Source organism: Coptis chinensis, chromosome 7 (assembly GCF_015680905.1).
Source record: "Coptis chinensis isolate HL-2020 chromosome 7, ASM1568090v1, whole genome shotgun sequence".
Classification (NCBI taxonomy): Eukaryota; Viridiplantae; Streptophyta; class Magnoliopsida; order Ranunculales; family Ranunculaceae; genus Coptis; species Coptis chinensis.
The window spans coordinates 79,806,837-79,826,992 of record NC_141462.1 but is presented as its reverse complement, the minus strand read 5'-3'; the positions used below and the strand labels follow the sequence as shown (position 1 = coordinate 79,826,992).

The window sequence follows — 20,156 nt, the reverse complement described above, 5'->3', positions numbered from 1 at the left end:
CAGTCACTATGACTCGATCAGAACTCATCAAATCTAGACACAATGACTCTGTCCTAGCTCGAGAGGTTAACTTAATGGAAAAACATCGTGACCTAGCAGCCTTCTGAGTGGCAGCTTACTAGCAAACTCCAAAGAAGTCCTACAACAAGCGAGTACATCGTCAATCTTTTCAACCTAGTGATCTAGTTCTGAAAAAGACTCAAGATGACTCCAAGCTAGCACCGACATGGGAAGGACCGTATATAGTGGAACGAGTCATTGGCAATGGAGCGTACTGGATCAAGACCCAGGAGGGGACACCATTGCCACGCCCTTGGAACATTTATTTGTTAAAGAAATTTTATCAATAAAAATGCATTATTGTACATTCCAGGGTTTTTATTTTTCAGGTTTAGTTTACTTGTGTTTGTATTGCAACCTACTCCGTTCGATCTCACCAACAAAACACCGAACATTGCACTGAAAGCACCACCAGTATACGCGTACTTCTAACGCTCCCAGGAATTTCAACGCTTCAGTGAGCAATTCGCTTTCATAAGCTAAAACGCTCTCCGTGAGCAGCACGCTCTCTGGAGCTAACAGGCTCTATAGCCTCTCCAATTCTCACTAGTTGAGGGCATATACTTCTAGGATCAACTCAGTGAGAACGCTGAGCAATATGCTTTTATAAGCTAAAATGCTCTCCGTGAGCAGCACGCTCTCTAGAGCTAACAGGCTCCATAGCCTCTCTAATTCTCACTAGTTGAGGACCTATACTTCTAGGATCAACTCAGTGAGCAATACGCTTTCATAAGCTAGAACGCTCTCCGTGAGCAATACGCTTGCATAAGCTAACACGCTCTCCGCGAGCAGTACACTCACCCGAGCTACCAAGCTGCCTATACTGTCCTTAGTAGTGGTCAGCCCACAAAGGAAAACGTTATCTACGAGCAAAACGCTTCCTTAAGCTAAGTCTCAAGCTTCTTAGCCACTATACGCCATAAGCATTGTAAACGGAACACTAGCTACAAGCAATCGAGCATAAACAAAAACATGCATTCCATATACATTCATCAAAAGAATTGCTTGACCAACGCCAGGAAACCAATTCGCAAATACACCGATCTGCTGGGTTTACCCAGGAAATCCAGATTGGTATTTTTCACAAATATTGCAAAATATCGAATTGCCACTTTCGTGGAAGCCAACTCGTTGTGTATCTGTACCAAAAGGCAAACTGCTCAGGCAAACCTGAGAACCCAGTTCTACTGTTTAACTCTCTTACAGAGAGGACAACTAATAGAATATCAAAAGAAAATTCTTCAACACTTACAAGAGCACAAATACAGCATCACAATCAAGCATCACCAACAACATGTTTATCATTTGGAGAGGCGCTGGTAGAAGGGATATTACTCGTATCGCATGCTACGACAAGTGCAACAGTTTCTTCAGCCTCACGATCTTGCTTTTCCAGTAGTTCAACGTACAGTTCCACCAGCACACCATGATCTTCACAAATTCGATCATATTCCCTTTGCGCTTTTCGTGCCACAATTTGACACTGCTTGGCGTACTCAGTCATGGACTCTAGCTTTTCACGCAGGTCCTTCATTGAACTAACCAACACAGTTTTCTCCTCCAAATATGTCCCGATGTTTTTTTTCTCGTGGTCGTTAGCTTCTTCTTATCGACCTCCCAGCAAGATTACCTAATCCTAACCAACTCGGCCAGCCACCATCCATCGACATTATCGAACGCGTTTCACGGCTTCGGCTTCAATTTATCGTACCCTGCTAGAAGCTGCAAAGAGAACGCTAATGTTAATAGTCGTCATTCATGCCACAAGAAATCGGTACAAGTAGAAAGCTCACCAAACAACAAGCCAAGTTTGTGGTCTTCAGGGTCGTTTCCAAACTTTCATCCTCCAGCTCGGCTTTATCACCATCTAGCACCGTTCCTTCCAGGAGGCAAGTCGCTATAGAGGTCGAATGGAAGCTGCAATCAGAACGCTTAACCATGCACTTCTTCCCCGTCTTCCCAACGTAGAAGAAGTCGCTCCCCACATCACCAGAACGCTGGGATGAACTGCCAGCCGCAACATTGTGCCCTTGCCCCAGGTTGCCATGTTCTTCCTGGTTCAGGTCGTTACCCTTTCCTCGACTCGGAGACCTGAACACGATACCACCAGGTCGCCCGCGCCCCTCCACCTTGGCACGTTTGCCTTTCTTTGAACCAGATGCAACAACTTTGCACTTACCATGGTTCCCATGATGATGGGGTCTAAACTCCATCTCCTCCATCACAAGGGGAGAAGTTTCCCTCGTCCCCTCATCACTACTAGCAGCATTTCCACATTGATGGGCCATACTCGAGTCTACAAATGAAACCAAAGAACACCGAACTAACACAAGAGCAAAGCATTCTTATTTAATAGAAAACTAAGTAAAAAAGAACACGTACCTAAGTTGATCAGTAAAGGTAAGAGCGCAAGAACTTTGGAGCACAACAGCTTGGAGATGAAGGAGAGCAAATACCCTTGAACTTCTACTAACAGTTCTACTTATGCTCAAGTAACGTCCCTTCCCAAGGCACGTCATAATTACATCGAGACGCCAAATGTCAGACCACCTGGCAGCCATCATTTCATATCTCCCGACCACCCATATTCCTACACGTGCCACGCACGTACTGTAGCTCATGCTGCTCTCAAACTTAGAACGCCTCATGCATTCTCAAGTTACGTGCGACCTACAATGCTAAAAACGAATAACAAGCATGACGCGTAAACAAGTTCACAGGTCGTTTAGCCTATCTCACTCTTACCACAGGTCGCAATAACAGCCACGCACGTACAAAGCATACTCAGACATACCATATGCACAGCACCAAGTAATTGAGCAAAATAAAGTGACATGCATTCATACAAACAAAAGGACGAACTACTTGACCATATTCAGGCCCTAGTTCGTCTACTAGCTGAGCTGCTGAGTCTACTCAGGAAATCCAGCTCGACTAATCACCTTTCATCTTAAAACAAGCTCCCCATAGCAATACAGAAAACCAGTTCGTCCAGTGTTTTGCCAACCATAAATAAGACAGGCGAACTGCCCAGGTTACCCCAGGAAACCAGCTCTAATGTATCACAACAAATATCAACAACACAGGAGCAGAAAAACCACTCTTAACTCACAAATTCAAAGCAGACTAGACAACTTTTTAGGTGGACAAGGGATCCAACTCGTCTTCCACCATACTCCCACCCCCAAGCGCCTTCACCGGCAGCAATAACCACATCACCAACATCACTTAATGACAGCAACACATCAGAAACGACCTCGCCAGCACGAGGAACATCAAATGGAGGATCAATTGTAACTAAGGCACCTACAACACCTGCACCCTCTATTACGGGTGACACCGGTGCAGGCATGTCTCCCTAGAACGCCTTATAAGCCATCTCCAGTTTAATAAAATCCTCCTCCAGAACATTGTACGCATCAGTAGCTCTCTTGGAAACCCCCTTGCAACGTTCGGCATACTCGGTCACCCTAACGATCTCTGCTCTCGCACTACTCAGTTCCAGATTTTTCGTTTCCAGATCGGTGGTCATCGTCATTTTCTCCAAACACACATCCCGATGCTCCTTCTTCAACTCCTCTAGCTCCTTGCGGTCAGCCTCATAGACGTCCCTGACATTCTTCAACTCATCATTTAGCTGTGATACCAGCTCCCTGTTTGTCTTAGCTATCTGAGCAATCTCCTTCAACTTATGGTACCTGCTCACAAGCTACATCACACATAAACAGCAACAATCAATTCCAGAGGGTAAAAGCAAGCACCAGCGAGCAAGATCTATAGAGCATCACTTACCAGACATTGAGCCAGGTCCATGCGTCTAAGATTCTCAGCCAAGCTCTTGGAATCCAGTTCCTGACAGTTGCCGTCCAGGGCCATGTAATCAACCATGCAGGCCGCAATCTTGCTGGACTTGAAGCTGACATCAGTTCGCTGCACCGTGTGTTGTACCCCATCCTCATCCACATACACCACTTGGCGGTCCAGATCGCCTCCAGCCGCAGCAGCCTTCCCGCTCACCTTGCTCGAAACCTTTGACTTCCCTGTCGAGCTGCGTTCTCAAGGTACTGGCGCACTGGCTCTGACCGACTTGAAAGGAATCCAGGTCGACGATGTCTTGGTCGAGCGCAGCCCTCGACCTGGAGCTACGAAGGGATTTTCCCACAGTTCGCTCCACACCACCCGCCGCACCTGAACCGGAGTCACCCCCTGTTATCAGCTCGGCTACCCACGCAACCTTGGTAGCCCTCGGTTAAGCCATAGGACCTTTTCTCTTCAACACGCTGCTTCGCTCGCGAGGATTGAACTGGAACTCCTCCAAGTCCAAGGGAGCCTCAGATCACTTAGTCAACCCACTGACCCACGATATCCCAAAGACTTCCTAAATACGCTTTAGGCCCGTAGGCGGCCGATTTTTGTCTTCCCTGGTTACTAGATCACCCTTTGACTTTGTCTTCTCCATCACTGACACGCTGAACGGTTCACCAGCAACTTCAGCCCGAGCCCTTTCTTTCTGACTTCTCCTCTTCTCCCTGATCGCACGCCCTCCCCTCTCCAGAAAATAGTGCGCTACTTCAGGTAGTTTTGCCCTTTTCTCTTCGCGACTTAATCTGGCGAATCGCTCTATCACCCCCCGTTCAGCCCCCCTTTTTATAGCGAGCTCTGCACAAAAACCACACAAAATCATGTCAGATACCAAACCAACACTCAAAACATCAAAATAACACCCGCAAAGTTACAAACCCTAGAATTCAAACTCAATCCGCCGGTACAGAAGTTCCCAACTAATAGCAGCGACCTCCTCTCCCACGACTCATTACTAACACCATCTAGCACGCTCGATTTTCTGGTCACCGTTTGCAAGCTAAAGTTAAAAGCGCTAGATCGCTTCACAGTGAAGTGTTCAATGATGTCAATGACCTCTATACGGTACTCCCCACTCGCATTCAACAAGTCGAACACTCTAAGCAGCCGCCACGTATTACCCACAAACTGGCACGATGCTTTACCGCAAAAGTTCAAAAGTTCACAAGTCAGCTTCGAGAATGGTATTCTCATACCAGCCCTCAGCTGCCCCTCGCAGACAACTATCCCCAAGTTTGGCGGTGTGTACTCCTCGGTAAATACCTTTACATCCTTCCCCAGGTCGTGTATCTCCAGATCGCTTACTTTGATCTGGTACACTTCCCTCAGTTCAACAAACGCTTTCGTAACACGTTTTCTGACAACCCTAACGGGAAACTCGCTAGAAGATGACCCATCATCACGACTTGAAGTGCTGGCCTCATCACCCACACCACCAGATCGCACATCATCCTCTTCACACCTAACCTCAGCTTCATCACCCTCTTGACCACTCTCAAAACCCACCGACTCCTCCCTATCTTCTTCATATTCCCCGGAGCTTAGCGATACTTCGTGAACCTCCTCAGATCGAGTATCGTCAGAATCGGACATCTCATTTTTCTTTATCAAATATCAAACTTAAGCAACAAACGCTAACACCGACCTAGCTACTACACACACAACGCTTGAACCGAAGAAAGAAAAAAGAAAAACGGAAAAGCAGCAGCAGTAGAAACACTAACCTGAAAAACCCTAGCTTGCGTTTTTGTTGAAGAAAAAAAATGAAAAATGACTTTCCAATTCTTCATATTTGATTTTGTTTAACATCCCCTCCAGTTCCCAAAGCGTTATAATTACACCCTAGCCCTAGCCGCACACGACTTCCAACAAACTGTCTTGTCTTTTCAAATCCCGAAAAAATGGGGCGGCACGTTTCCTTTGCAACTGCTCAGATTTTCTCACGTGTCATACACGTGCTAACTATTATCGCACATCAGATCACCAGATAGCACGAATCGATCTCTATAGTGAATTGGGTATTTCCATTTACATCATTTTGTCTCTTCATGCATGCCCAACACGCGCCACTGTGTTCTCTCAGCAAATCGCTTCAATGAACCGCACGACCTACTGAGAGAGGGTTGTGTGAGGGAGTGATATTCTTATTCAGGAATATCAAGCACATGCTCGGCATGGTGGAAATACTACACCGACCTATGACCTAGTTCTCCGACCTACATCATTAACTCGCATCAGCGAGCTACGGGATCGCTCCAGAACAGATCGCATCACCCCGCAGATCATTTTATATCATGACTCAGCCTATCTTCTAGAGGCAATCATGACCAAAGCTGCATTTACACAAATTACTGCCGCAAGCTATTAACCCCTGCCGCAAGCTACTAACCACAGCTACTAATCCCCCTCATTACAGCATGTCAATCAACACAGTTCTCGCACGCCTTCTCAATCTCCACCTTACATTTGTGTGATCTTTACACGTGTTGGGATAAGATTCACTTTCACCATCTATAAATACCTCCCATATGAACTACGCCAGACCTGATTCTTCTCTCCCCCCATAATCAAGAGAAAATACGTAGGCAGTTCGCTCATCAACGAACTCGGTGGTCTTTCCCAAATCCAATCCCATTCTCCTTCTTCTCTTGTATGTAAAGGTAAACTAAAACACTCCTTTACAGCCGGAGCATAACTTGTGGAATTGTTGGATTTGGGAAGAGCAGATCAAATCTAAGTTCTTTTGGACTATGGACTTCTCCAAGGATTGCTCCTGGTCTTGGAGATCTATTCTTAAGAACATAAAATTTGCTCAGAAATTCACCAAGTATATTCTTTCAGATGGCAATCAAACTTACTTATGGCATGATATATGGTGTATGAATGCTCCATTGCTGAAAAACACTGAAGCTATGGGCCTACTCTCCTTTCCTGAGAATGCCAGAGTTAGTGAACTCATTGAAAATGGGAGGTGGAATCAGGCGGTTCATTCCTTACCTATAGGTACTCTCAAGGATAATATTCTTAGCACTGACATTTTCAGTCACCTACATGAGGATAAGATTGTTTGGACTCAGACTGCTTCAGGTGAATTTTCTACCAAGTCAGCTTACCAGAGTCTGAGAAGATCAAGAACCCCAGTAAACTGGTATAAATTAGTTTGGGGAAGATTGGTGACTCCTAAGTATACGTTTAATACTTGGCAATTATTCTCAAGTAGCTTGCCAACTCAGGATAGATTGGTGTAAAATAAGGTGTTTAATTCCTCTTCTTGTTGTTTGTGTAACAATAGCTGTGAGAATTCTGAACACCTATTTTTCAACTGCAATTATTCTAAATCTGTCTGGTCTCAGGTGAAGAAGGCATTGGACCTTACTGAAACTGTCTATCAATCCTGTAGAGAATGGTGTAGTATTCTATACTTATGCAGGGGGTCATCTCCTACTGTAGAGGTCTACAAAGTTTTCATTTGAGCAGTTGTTGGGTATATTTGGAGGGAAAGAAACAATAGGCAATTCAATGGGGTGTCTATAACAACTACGGTCCTTAGTAAGCAGTTGATAGCTGAAATGTGTCACTACTTGGAGGTCAAAGTAGATGTTGTTGCAGATTCTATATCCTTAAGAGTTCTAGCACATAGAATTGGCATCAATTTTAACTATAAGCGTAGACCAGTTCTTCAATGCAGATGGCTTCCTCCGGTTCAGGACAGAATAAAGTTAAATTGTGATGACTCGATGAGCAAGGATGGAGTGGGATATGAAGGTATCGGCCGTGATGAATATGGAAATGCTATGTTTGCATTTACAGGTGGAGGATCAGTTAGCTAGGTCCATCCTCTATCAAGAGCTAAAGGCAATTGAACAAGGATTGGTAATATGTACTGGGATGAACTTCGGAGAAGTCATTGTAGCATCTGATTCATTGCATGCTATCCAAATTCTGTCAGAAGCTGAGAGAACACCATGGAGTTGTTGGGATATAGTATCTGCTATTCGTATGCATGCTTCAAGGCTGGTGGAGGTAAAGTTCATCCATGTGTTTAGAGAGGTCAACAGAGCAGCAGACCACCTAGTGAAGTTATCTATTTCCTGTAATGAAAATGTATGCTTATGCTTTATACCTCCTCTTAGTAGTGACTTTGCTGACTTTGCTACTATTGTTGAGGAAGACTTATATGTAATCTATTCTAGATTCTAATAATATAGGTAGAGGCAAGCCTAACCTCGTCAACTTTTCAAAAAAAAAAAATATGAAGCACAACTAGAACGTCCGACATAGCTTTAACCTTATTTAAAGTATACATCTGTAGGCAACAAAACCCCATAGACGTCTAAATCAAGCCATGTAAACCTTTTTCTTTTTTTCATCTTTTTAGCTTTACATTTATTTGCCAATGATCAGACTGCCAGGAGTTACGTTCAGAAAGCGATATTATCATCTAACTTTTTTACCCTTTGAGGTGCAACAGTGAACAAAAGTATGCAGCCGAACCCCACTGCATGGGGTGGGCAATACCCGACAGATAGAATGAATAGGGCCTAGTATTTTTCTGATCGAGTATTGACGTTGTTGTTGATCTTCTTTTGATTATTGATAAAGATGGATTTTGAGTTGAGGGCTAATGAAGAGAGAAGAAGACGAGTACTAGTCATGGTTCGTGCTGCGGCCATAGTTGTTACTATAAGGCTTTTAGGTTTCTTGATTTTTAAGAATAGACATGGGATATCTTTCTACTTCGAGAGGCGGTCAAAATATCTCTCCTCATATCTCCGTGATTCCGTGGTAGGTGTTCAAGACTTGACTTCATTCGATCGGCCTAATTAATAATATTGGGACCAACAATATTCGACGCAATAGATACGCTGCAAAAGAAGTATTGGGACTTTTGGGGCGTAGGTCTGAGTATTTTGGAGAGAAATGAGAGGAAGAGCAAGAGTGGCAAGTTCATTTCACAAATCACAAATGTACCAAGATGTAGATAAGACTTCATCTTGTTGGTTAGGAATTGCTTTCCTATAAACCTTTAATAAATGTAAGATGTTTTAATTAGGAACCTCTGCAGAGTACATTGATGTTCAAAATAGATGGCCCAAACGAAATTGTAATTTCATGTAAATTTTTTGATGAATGACCACGTTAAGTAGAACTTAGATATCTTTGATGGTTTTACATAGATTACAAGATTTTGCCACAAAGTGAGGTATTTCTGACTTGTGAAGTTGTGATACTCAAATTACCAAAGCCAAATCACCAATAGTCATTGCAAGAGCATGAACCATTCTTGAAATGGTGAAAACGGTTTTGATCTCTCACAATGATTTGATGGTTGTATACTTCAGAGACTAGCTTGATGAAGGAGTGACAATCACAACAAACCCTTAGGTTTTTCACTATACGAATTGGAACCACTTTATTTGAGCTTATAAGACCAAATGCCAGTGCCATTTTCTCACTATGGTGAGTAAGTAAAATTTCCTTACCTTCTTCCTCAACATCAAGAAGAACTTGGGTTAAGTCTGATTTATAGCCTGCTAACTTCAACCTACACATCACCTCCTCCATCTTTTGAAGAATCATGCTCCTATACCTCAAGTCCATATCCTTTCCAACAAGAAATTCATGAATCTTGCCATTTACGAGGATAGAACTGCAGCCTGGGATCTTTCTGACTCTCCTTTCCTTCATCATCAATCTAACCTTAGCAACATCATCCCATCTTCTAGCTTTAGCATAAATATTTGACAAGAGAACGTAACTACTTGAGTCATTTGGTGCCAACTCTATCGTACTGAATGCAGCATGTTCCCCAACTGTCATGTCGCCATGCTTCATACAAGCACTTAGTATAGCCTTCCATGCTAAAGTGTCAGGTTCTACAGGCATATTCTCTATTATCCCTAGTGCTTCTTTTAAATTTCCCGCTCTCGCAAATAAGTCTATCATGCAACCATAGTGCTGAATCATAGGAACTAGTTTGTAATTCTCCTGCATGAGATCAAAATAAAATTGACCCTCTTGAACTAATCCTCCATGGCTACAAGCAGTTAAGACACCTATAAAAGTAATCTCATTAGGTTCAACTTCCATCCTCACCATGTCACGAAAGACTTCTAAAGCTCTATGACCAAGTCCATGTATTGCAAAACCAGATATCATAGAATTCCAATCCGCAACGCTTCTTCTACTCGCGAAACTAGTAAAGACACCATATGCATCCTCAATATATCCACATTTTGAGTACATGTCTACAAGAGCTGATCCAATAACACCAGAACTCAAAACAATCCTATTCCTACTAATATAAGCATGAATCCATTTACCTTCCTCTACAAACCCCAAATCAGCAATACCAGAAAGAACACTAACAATAGCCGCCGCGTCCGGTTTAATACCAGAACACAACATTTTCCTAAAAGCATCCAACCCCTCCTTGGGACGACGATTGAAAACATACCCCGATATCATACATGTCCAAGAAACCACATCTCTACAACTCATTCTCTCAAAAATCTCTTCAGCCTGTTCACATTTTCCGCATTTCCCATACCCATCAATCATTATATTCCAAGAAACCAAATCCTTCTCCGGCATTTCTTCAAACAGCGAAACCGCGAAATCAATCTCCCCAGCCTTAACATACCCATGTAACATAGAATTCCAAGAAACTAAATCTCTATACGTCATTTTATCAAACATAAGTCTAGCTAATTTAATTTGACCAACTTGTACATACATTCTAACCAATGAATTCATAACAAACAAGTCATTCTTAAAATGGGTTTTCAATACTTGTCCATGAACTTGCTTCCCTTCATTTAAACTCAAAGTTTTTCCACAGGCTTTGAGTACAGAAGGTAATGAAAATTGAAGACCATCAAAAAATTCCAACTTATATAACATTTGAGAGTAGAGGGAAATAGATGTTAATGGGCTTGGGCTTTCTAAAAAGGCTTTAATTAATGTGAAGAATATGAATGAATTGGGTTGTTGAATTTGGTTAAAAACTGATAATGCGTATTCGAGCTGGGAGTGTGAAGTCAGTGTGGAAATGAGTCGGCTAATTGGATATGTGTGTGAGACTTGGCCTGATTTTAGCATCTGGGTGTGGATTTGATGTAGGTCTGATATGGTTTTGGATTTTTGTAAGAGTGAGAGGGTTGTGTTTATTGATATTGGTAGTTGAGCTGCTGATATGGTTCTTGTTGTTGCCATTTTTCAATTTCGTACTGAGAAAATTGTTGGTGAAACTTAAACAAAGTTTCTGGTTTAATTAGTTATCTAATTAGCTCAAGTAGAGGATGCACGCATGTTCTAGATGGCTGGCCCTGAATAACCAAGCCCAACTTACTTGACATATTCTTCAATCGTAGCAATTATTACAGGAGAAAAAAAAGTGCTTTTTTCATGACGCAAACGTCATGCTATAATATTCTCAAACTTAGATCATGCAGTGCTGTCTTCTTTTTGAAAAAGTATTAGCTTTGTGTTTAAGAACCTTTCCAAATTAACTACATGCTTATATCAATAGAACAATTATACATTCCTTGATGGAGGGATTAATTAAGGCATAAAGAAATACGACAAGAAAGAAAGTGTTAGCAGTGCAAGTGCTTTGAATACTATAGCATATATCTCGGGTCATTTCAGTAAAGAGATCCAACTATGGTGTTCTCAAATTGGCAATGCAACTATGTTATGCTTTTCCATGAATGGAAGCCTAACCTTGATTTTCAAGATCAATTGCATCTTAAGATGTTAAACAACGCATCTTATGTCTTGTCTCTTTTCCTTTTTTTCACTTGTTTTCTATTCGTATAATATCTCCACTTATTTTCCCGGCCATGATGAGAGTTAATTTGTAATTAGCCTAAAAAGTTGGGATGCGCGTGAGTGCATTTTTTTAACTATCTGTGCAGTGCGCATGATACCTTGTGTTGCCACATATATGCTTAGCCTGGCCAAGATGCACTGACGATGTGCTTGTTTTCCTCTGAATCTAGTATACCAATTTTGGAAGTAGATTTTAAACTAAAATAAGGGTATGAGTGTAGGTAGGGGTGCAAAGGGATAGGTCTCCGATCCGTTTAGATATGTATGAATTCTGAAAAATTTATACTGCTATCCTTATGGGACGGATGTAAAAATTTGTAACCGAATTCAATTTTTGATATCCAAACCCCGCTAACATCAGATTGTATCTGATCCGAAAAAAAAATAAAAAGTTATTTGCTTTGGTTAGTTTATTTATTTTTATTTTAAAAAAATGGTTTAAAAATATATATCGTCATTTTATTAATATTTTTTTGTTATAATAATTTTTTGTTATTAGTTTTAGATTTTATATAATATTTTCTATCATAAAAAATGAATATATTAGTAATAAACAGTCAATATTAGCTTTCCATATCATATATATCATCTGATGCGGATATGCCAATATGCAAAAACCTTTTAGGGTGACAAAAAAATCTGAATTCAAGTTCGAATCGGTTTCGAATATCCACTGGGATGCCTAAGTAGAGGACATGGTACACAACTAACTGCTCTTCACTATTTTGAGCCAAATTGAAACGGATGGAGCTAGTTTTTATTCAGCCCGTCCCAAATACAAAATGTACGTTAAAAATTGTGTACTAGTTATGAACACAATTAGGGATGGCCCTAACAAAAAGGGGTCTCATCTGGCTCAAATAGGGTAGTGGTAGTAGTGCTCTGACTCCCAAAATCTTCCTTGAGATCGGAGAATGCACATTCATATAATCTTTTACTGTTACAAAATTATAGAAAAGGTTTTACAGAATTGCATCACTTTTGGTGGAATACATACTGTTATATTTGAGAAATACCAAGACCGTCCCATCCAACACTTCATAGTATAATGACAAGTATGCAGACTGAGCTACACATCAGTTGTTCAGTCTTCAAACCGGTCTTTTAAGATCGATAGGTAGTATGGTTTCAATAGATTCTGATTGTGTGGAATAAAAACAGTGGGGGGCTAATTGAAAAAGGGGAGGGGGGAGTGGTTTCTAAATTATTAATAAAAGGGAAGTTAGTTATAATTTCAGTGAGAGAGGTATTTCTCAATTAGATAAATAGAGATATTAAAATTTGACTGTTCGATGGTGAGAGTTAGTTCCGGAAAACCCGACTATCATATAGTGTACAGATTCCATCACTACAATGATTTTCTTGATTTTGATTGGATTTACCGATTATAGGTGTGCTTGATTCGTAAAGAAATTAAACTCCCTGAGACAGGCCATAGCCTGGGCCGCAAGTTGCTTGCAGGGCGGGACCGTAGGCTGTAGTAAGGCCGATACATCTAGGTAGTAGACTAGTAGGTACAATCAAGGTTCAAAATATCGATATCGATCAATATATCGGTGTATCCAAAAACCGATATATATCGGAAATATCGGATATATTCATTTTGTTGATGACTAGTCCAAACTATTTAAAATATCGGAAATATCGGATATATCGAAAATATAATATCGGAAATATCGGATTTATATTAAAAAATGGTAAAAAAGTCAATCGATATATATCGTAAATATCGGATATATCGATTATATCGGCGATATAAACTTTTATATCGGAAATTACGATATATATCGGGAAAAAAAGAATACTATATTCGGTGGATATATGTAGGAAATATCGATGTCAGTGTACCAAAATATCGATATATATCGGTAATATATCGGATATATCGGTGATATTTTGGTCCATGGGTACAATACATTCGCAAGATGCTAAGTCAATCTTCATGTTGGTAATGCCACTTGACCCGCTGTTGCAAAACCAAATTTGCAATAAACAAGATAATAAGCTGGGGTAAAATTGAACCTCCATATGGGCTTTACATAGGTATTATTGGGAACTTGATATTTTCCAACGGAGAAATGTGAAAAAATGGAAAAAAGTGATGGATTTTAAAAAGAGGGACGAGGTTTGGGCATCACTATATCGGATATTTCGGATATATCCATTTTTGATAACCAAATCAAACTATTTAAAATATCGAAAATATCGTATATATCGAAATATAATATCGAAATATCGGATATATATCGAAATATATTGGAAATATCGGATTTATATTTTAAAATGGTCAAAAATCAAATGTATCGAAAAATATCAAAATATCGATATATATTTTAAAATGGTCGAAAATCAACCTGTCTCTCTTATAATTAAAAAGGGACGAGGTATCGATGTCGATTGTACCAAAATATCGATATATATCGTCATATCTGGATATATCGGATATATTTTGGTCCATGTGTCACTTGTAGTGAAACCTGAGTTTTAAAACTACGAATGGTCACTTTGAGAACTAAAGAGGGACAACATATGTCACTTAATTGTCAGACATCTTTTAAATTAAACTTGTGTGTCACTCCAAATGACAACCGAGCCTTTTACATAATAATAATTTACCTACTTTTATCTATGGACTAAAATATCGCAGATATATCCGATATATTGCCAATATATATCGGTATATTGGTACACCGACATTGATATTTTTGATATATATCCACCGAATATAGAATTTTTTTTTCCGATATATATTAGAATTTCCGATATAAAACTTTATATCGCCGATATAATCGATATTTACGATATTTACAATATATATCGGTTGACTTTTTGACTATTTTTTAATATAAATCCGATATTTCCAATATATTTCTGATATATTTATGATATTTTCGATATTATATGTCCAATATATCCGATATTTTAAATAGTTTGGAATAGTCACCAAAATAATGGATATATCCGATATATATATATATATATCGGTTTTTGGGTACACCGATATATATATATTGATATTTTGGGCCTTGCTTTTATCCGGGTTGAAAATTCTCCATTCCATCTATTTAGTTATTAGCTATTATCTGCGGTTGACAACATCACCCGTTAGAATGGAGGTGTAAAATTTACGCCTTATACAATTTTACATTCCCCATTAGAGATGCACTAAGCTGGCCTAGATTATCCTAAAAGCTAGACATCTTTAAGGCTAATGATATTGTATATTAATTATGGATACATTTATAGCTGTGCCTTATGGCATGTTTGTGTACCACCACAAGCCCTTAAAAAAGCAAATAAAAACAAATTCTAAAATACTTTTCATGGGACATAAAACTATGAATTTTATAAGAATTCATACCAGAATGCTTTATTCTTTGTGTCTCAGTTTCTATAATTCAACTTGGTTCAAGCTTAAATATATAAATTACAGATGAATATATGTCTTTATACAACTATAAGTATGAGAGTTCTAGTTCAATGGCCAATCAGAAAACCTCCAAGCCACTAATTAAGTCATTTCTTTATCCAATCTCTTGTTTTTCTTCTTATTCAGTTCCCTTGTCTCCACTCTTGTTGACATGGCAAGAATGTCACACCCACTCATAGTTGGAGGAGTGATTGGCGATGTTCTTGATTCCTTCTCCCCAACAGTGCTCATGACTATTACATATAACAACAACAAACAAGTCTCCAATGGCCATGAGCTATACCCTTCCTCAGTAACCACTAAACCTAAGGTTGAGATTCCAGGTGGTGATATGAGGTCTTTCTTTACATTGGTAAAATTTCCACATCTAGCTCTGTTACAATAGTGGTACAAATATTATGCGCACCTAAGGTAGATATTTTCTTTGTCTAATTTACTTATTACTATCCTTTTTATTGCAGGTCCTGACTGACCCTGATGTTCCTGGACCTAGTGATCCATATCTGAAGGAGCGCTTGCACTGGTATACAACTCTAATTTGATTTATTTATTATTTTTTAAAAAATATTTAGAGGGTTAAGGCAGACCCGAATTTTAAATAATGCTATAAATAAATTTAACTAAAATGAAATAGTTCTTCCTTGTGCCTTGTAATATTTGTATCTATAGGCAGCAAGGTAAGTTACTAATCCTTTTTGAAACCACCGAAATATTGTTTTAGTAATACAACTATTGTGAAGGATGTTTGCACATAAACTATGCGTATATAGCATGCATATTTAGATCCCTATAGGCTTCTATTAGAAATAACTCACCTTTCATTTTACAGGATTGTGACAGACATTCCAGGCACCACAGATGCTACATTTGGTAAGCTTTTCTAATCCAGATCGAGAGAGTGTACATTTTTCTTAACACTTGTCTATGACAAATGACATAGTACTACTGTCTAATGAGCTAGCTTGTTGATCTTGCTCATTAAACAGGAAACGAAGTTATCAGCTATGAGATCCCAAAGCCTTACATAGGGATCCACAGGTTTGTATTTGTTCTATTCAAGCAGAAACGCAGACAATCAGTCATTCCGCCTTCTTCAAGAGATCATTTCAATACAAAGAAGTTTGCAGAGGATAATGAGCTTGGCCTTCCAGTTGCTGCTGTTTACTTCAACGCTCAAAGGGAAACAGCTGCACGAAGGCGTTAGACGTTAGGAGCACCCATACAAAAAACCAGATCAGTGAGCTCAACTTCCGTGCATAATAATATGTGCTGATGTATAACTGAAGTCTTAGGTTTAGCATTAAAATAAGCCAGAGGGCAATTTACCTTAGATACTTATTAATTATCTGTGTCTTGCATTTTTGTGAAAGTTTCTTTTTTTTAATGATTTCACTTAACATATGTTTTGTGAAAGTTTCTTTTAGTACTTGCATTTTTTTTCTTTTTGCTATTATCAATTTCTGGCGAGTACCTACATGGCTATTATCTCAAATTTTCATCCTAACTAATAGAAACAAGAATGTTCTAAGATTGCAGTGGGCTTAGTGCAAGGTTTTAGGGCGAGTGACAGCATGACATATATACCCTTTTTTAGGGTCATCAGGAACTAATTCAAGGTTGTCCGGCCTCTATATACTCCTATAACTTTTCAGAAGAAAAAGAGTCAAGCAGTTTAATTAAGTTAGAATCTGAGTGGACATCTTACAGATGACCACACTTTATAACGGCCATCCACTCTTTTTCAGTGACGATGACGATTGAGAGATCTAACGAAAAAAAAGATATTTATGACCCGGATGAACTTCCAACTTTCCAAGCTTCTGATGAGATAAAAAGCAGTCCTGACAAGAAAAAACTTTCCATTTTTTAAATGTTAAATGAAAAAACTACTTAGTTTGTATTGGAATGATGGATTGTAACACCATTCTAGAAACGAATTTCTGTAGAAAACCTGATATAGTGCCAAGAAGCACTTGGGTGATATTGAGGTCTCTAACTTTAGAGCGATTGGTTTGTTTAGAATTTGTTTTCTTGAATAATAAGATTTCAGGATTGTGGCTCACCCTAACCTTCATTAAATTCTTAAATATATCATTCCTCCTCTGTCCTCCCCGACAATTGATTTAAGTTTAGAACACTGAGGAGCTACACAATATCTACATTTATGACTTGTAGGCTTGTAGCATGACTAGCTAATTAAGTAATCTGCCCCCTATATTAGTTTCCCTGTAAACATGTTTAGAGCTTTAACCAAAGGGTCAGTCCCAAGATTTCATACTTGCTAAGTCTGGCTGGTGATGGAACGGGTCAAAATTGGAAGGGGATAAAGGGAATCGATATGGCATGAGCCCATAACAGTAAAAGCAAAACAAAGTGATGATCAAGTGAGCAACTTTAATTTAGTTACTTCTCAAAGTTATGAGATCTTCTACAGTACAGATGTGCGCTATACTTCTTGTGCATAATAATAGAGTAAATATACCCTACATCATACTGGATTAGTGGCCCCAGTAAATACAATTTTAGTGGTGTGGGAAATTCCACTAAACTTTGTGTGGATGTAACATCTTATGCAAATTTAAATTCTGATTCCATGTTGGGACAATAAGTCACAATTCAAAAGTTGTTTATGACACTGTGGACTAAAGGTTAGTTTATGCTCCTACAAGTAGATACCCTACTAATGAAACAATTTTGTTGTATATAACATACTCTCACCCAAATATTTCTGGACTCCTCGGTCTTCACTCTTATTGGCCGGGCATGATGAGTTTAACAGGGATACGGTCTCTTACTGCTGGGAGAGTCATTGGAGATGTTATAGATGTATTTGCTCCAACAGTTAGAATGACTGTTACTTATTGCAAGGAGGAAGTCTGCAATGCCCAGGAGCTTTATCCCCCCTCACTAATCAGTCAACCCAGGGTTAGGATTCATGACGGTGATCTGAGGACTTTCTTTACACTGGTATGGTACTACATACTTGATCGAAATTAGTACATACTGCATCCTTAACCCACCCCGCACCCCACGCACACACACACACACTCTTTCATATATCTCTTATGTTAGTTGTTATATTTCATTTTTCTTTGTTAGATCAAGTTAATTAATTTCTTAATTTGTTGCAGGTAATGACAGATCCAGATTTTCCAAGTCCTAGTGATCCTTATTTGAAGGAGCACCTACATTGGTAAACTTAACCCTTTATAAGCCATTCAAGCTCGTAGTTCAAAACTTGAAATTACAAATGAAAATACAAGTTTAATCTCAATTCTATAACATCATTAATAATCTAATACTAGTACGTTCCATGCATCATAATAAATCTCTGCATGTAAAAGCCGAAATATCCACAGAGCGGTTAGGCAAACATTGTAAAGTGTGTGTCGATTCTCCAGATTCGGCCATCTCCAGATATTTCGTACGTACATGTGTATCACAAAATTTAAGGAATAATAATGTGGGCTTTTCTTTTTTGATCCTCCAGTTCTTGATACATTCATACTGTGGCTATATTTTATAACTCATATTTCATATATATATGACTATTACAGGATTGTAACTAACATTCCAGGAACCACAGATGTTAACTTTGGTAAGTCTTTGCGAGTTCATAGAGAGAAAGAAAGATCGAGGTACTAATTAGATAGCTAGTACATACTAACATTTTTTATTTTATTTTCTTCATAAGTAGGAAAAGAAGTGATGAGCTATGAGATCCCAATGCCTTACATAGGTATCCACAGGTTTGTGTTTGTGCTTTTCAAGCAAAAACGAAGACAAACAGTAAACCCGCCTCCCTCAAGAAATAACTTCAATACCAGAAGGTTTGCAGAAGAAAATGAGCTTGGTCTTCCAGTTGCTTCTGTATTCTTTAATGCTCGAAGAGAAACAGCTGCAAGAAGACGGGATCGAAAGAACTGACCAGATCAGACAGACTATCTAGGGTTAACTACTTGGCAAATAAAATCATGAGATTTAGCTAAATTAATTAAGCTAAATTAATTATAAACCTGCTCGCACGCAGGATAGCTTTAATCATTAGAATGTTTCGAATTAAAGGCAAGTGTTTGAGTTCCATCGCTTCCATCTCATCTCTTGAATGTATCTGACTATGTAATACTTGTATAAGAAGGGCAGTAACATGTTTACTGATCCTCTTATTATTTTCGTCTAAGTGCTCAATATCACCGGCCTTAGAATCCAATAGTTTTACAACTTAGAAAAAGAACTTAATTCAGCCACTAGTCCACAACTAAGTTGAATAATGTACAAGCTCTCAAGAGGAATTACTTCCTATCCGATACTTAGGTGTTCCTAAGCTATATTTTTCGGAAAATCAACTAATGCTCACTTGCTGCCGTTAGCTGATAATGGTAGAACCAAGCATACAAGGTGGCACCTTAATTCTATAACTCTATATTAATCAATGTATTGCCTGTGTTTCAACTTGGAGATGCGGAGATTTCATCTGGGTAGGTATATAAGTTGGCATCAACATGTTACTATGTTAGGAGAAGTTCATGGTTCATATAGCATCAATATTGAAACATTGAAATTAGAAACTAGAACTGCGCTGCATACAACTTTCTGGTTCAAATATTAGCTGTGGTTTGTGGCCTCTGTTACTATACGTCCAGTTCAGACTCCAGTCTGACACTCCTATGTACAGAAAATAGAATACACTTTTGCAGAAAATAATATGATGATGCCATGAAAAATAGCGGTGTACATTTCACGACGGAACTATTGAAAACAAAACACTATGTACAATAAACTCCGACAAAATTGATGTGTACCGTATAATCCATCTGATAGTGTAGGAAATTCAGTTCGCTGCTCGATGACGTCAGTAGTTCGACGTAGAACACCTGACATCATCAGACAACAAAATATATGAATATGATCTCCGTATGTACTGTGTCTCGTCAGTCAAATCATGTTCTCCTCCATCCCATCGAACCGACTA

General features: G+C 39.2%; 2 protein-coding genes and 1 pseudogene across 4 annotated transcripts; 2 read left to right on the top strand and 1 right to left on the bottom strand.

The window, feature by feature from the left end:
• Positions 1-8,951: 8,951 nt before the first annotated feature.
• LOC147489184 (pentatricopeptide repeat-containing protein At5g66520 pseudogene) lies at positions 8,952-11,280 on the bottom strand (annotated as a pseudogene). The gene has a single exon (XR_015203059.1). The product of XR_015203059.1 is annotated as a pentatricopeptide repeat-containing protein At5g66520 pseudogene (transcript).
• A 3,950-nt stretch (positions 11,281-15,230) lies between these two features.
• LOC147489183 (CEN-like protein 2) lies at positions 15,231-16,397 on the top strand. Its single transcript, XM_086572535.1, has 4 exons — positions 15,231-15,536; positions 15,646-15,707; positions 16,014-16,054; positions 16,171-16,397. Exons 1-4 carry the CDS (start codon positions 15,336-15,338, stop codon positions 16,386-16,388), a joined length of 522 nt encoding a protein of 173 aa, XP_086428661.1. The 5' UTR covers positions 15,231-15,335; the 3' UTR covers positions 16,389-16,397.
• Positions 16,398-17,930: 1,533 nt separating this feature from the next.
• LOC147489182 (protein TERMINAL FLOWER 1-like) lies at positions 17,931-19,274 on the top strand. Of its 2 annotated transcripts, none has more exons than XM_086572532.1 (4): positions 17,931-18,151; positions 18,316-18,377; positions 18,742-18,782; positions 18,882-19,274. In XM_086572532.1, exons 1-4 carry the CDS (start codon positions 17,948-17,950, stop codon positions 19,109-19,111), a joined length of 537 nt encoding a protein of 178 aa, XP_086428658.1. In that variant the 5' UTR covers positions 17,931-17,947; the 3' UTR covers positions 19,112-19,274. The 2 variants fall into 2 exon arrangements, with proteins under 2 accessions (XP_086428658.1, XP_086428657.1); XM_086572531.1 differs by having other exon boundaries at positions 18,879-19,274.
• Positions 19,275-20,156: the final 882 nt, after the last annotated feature.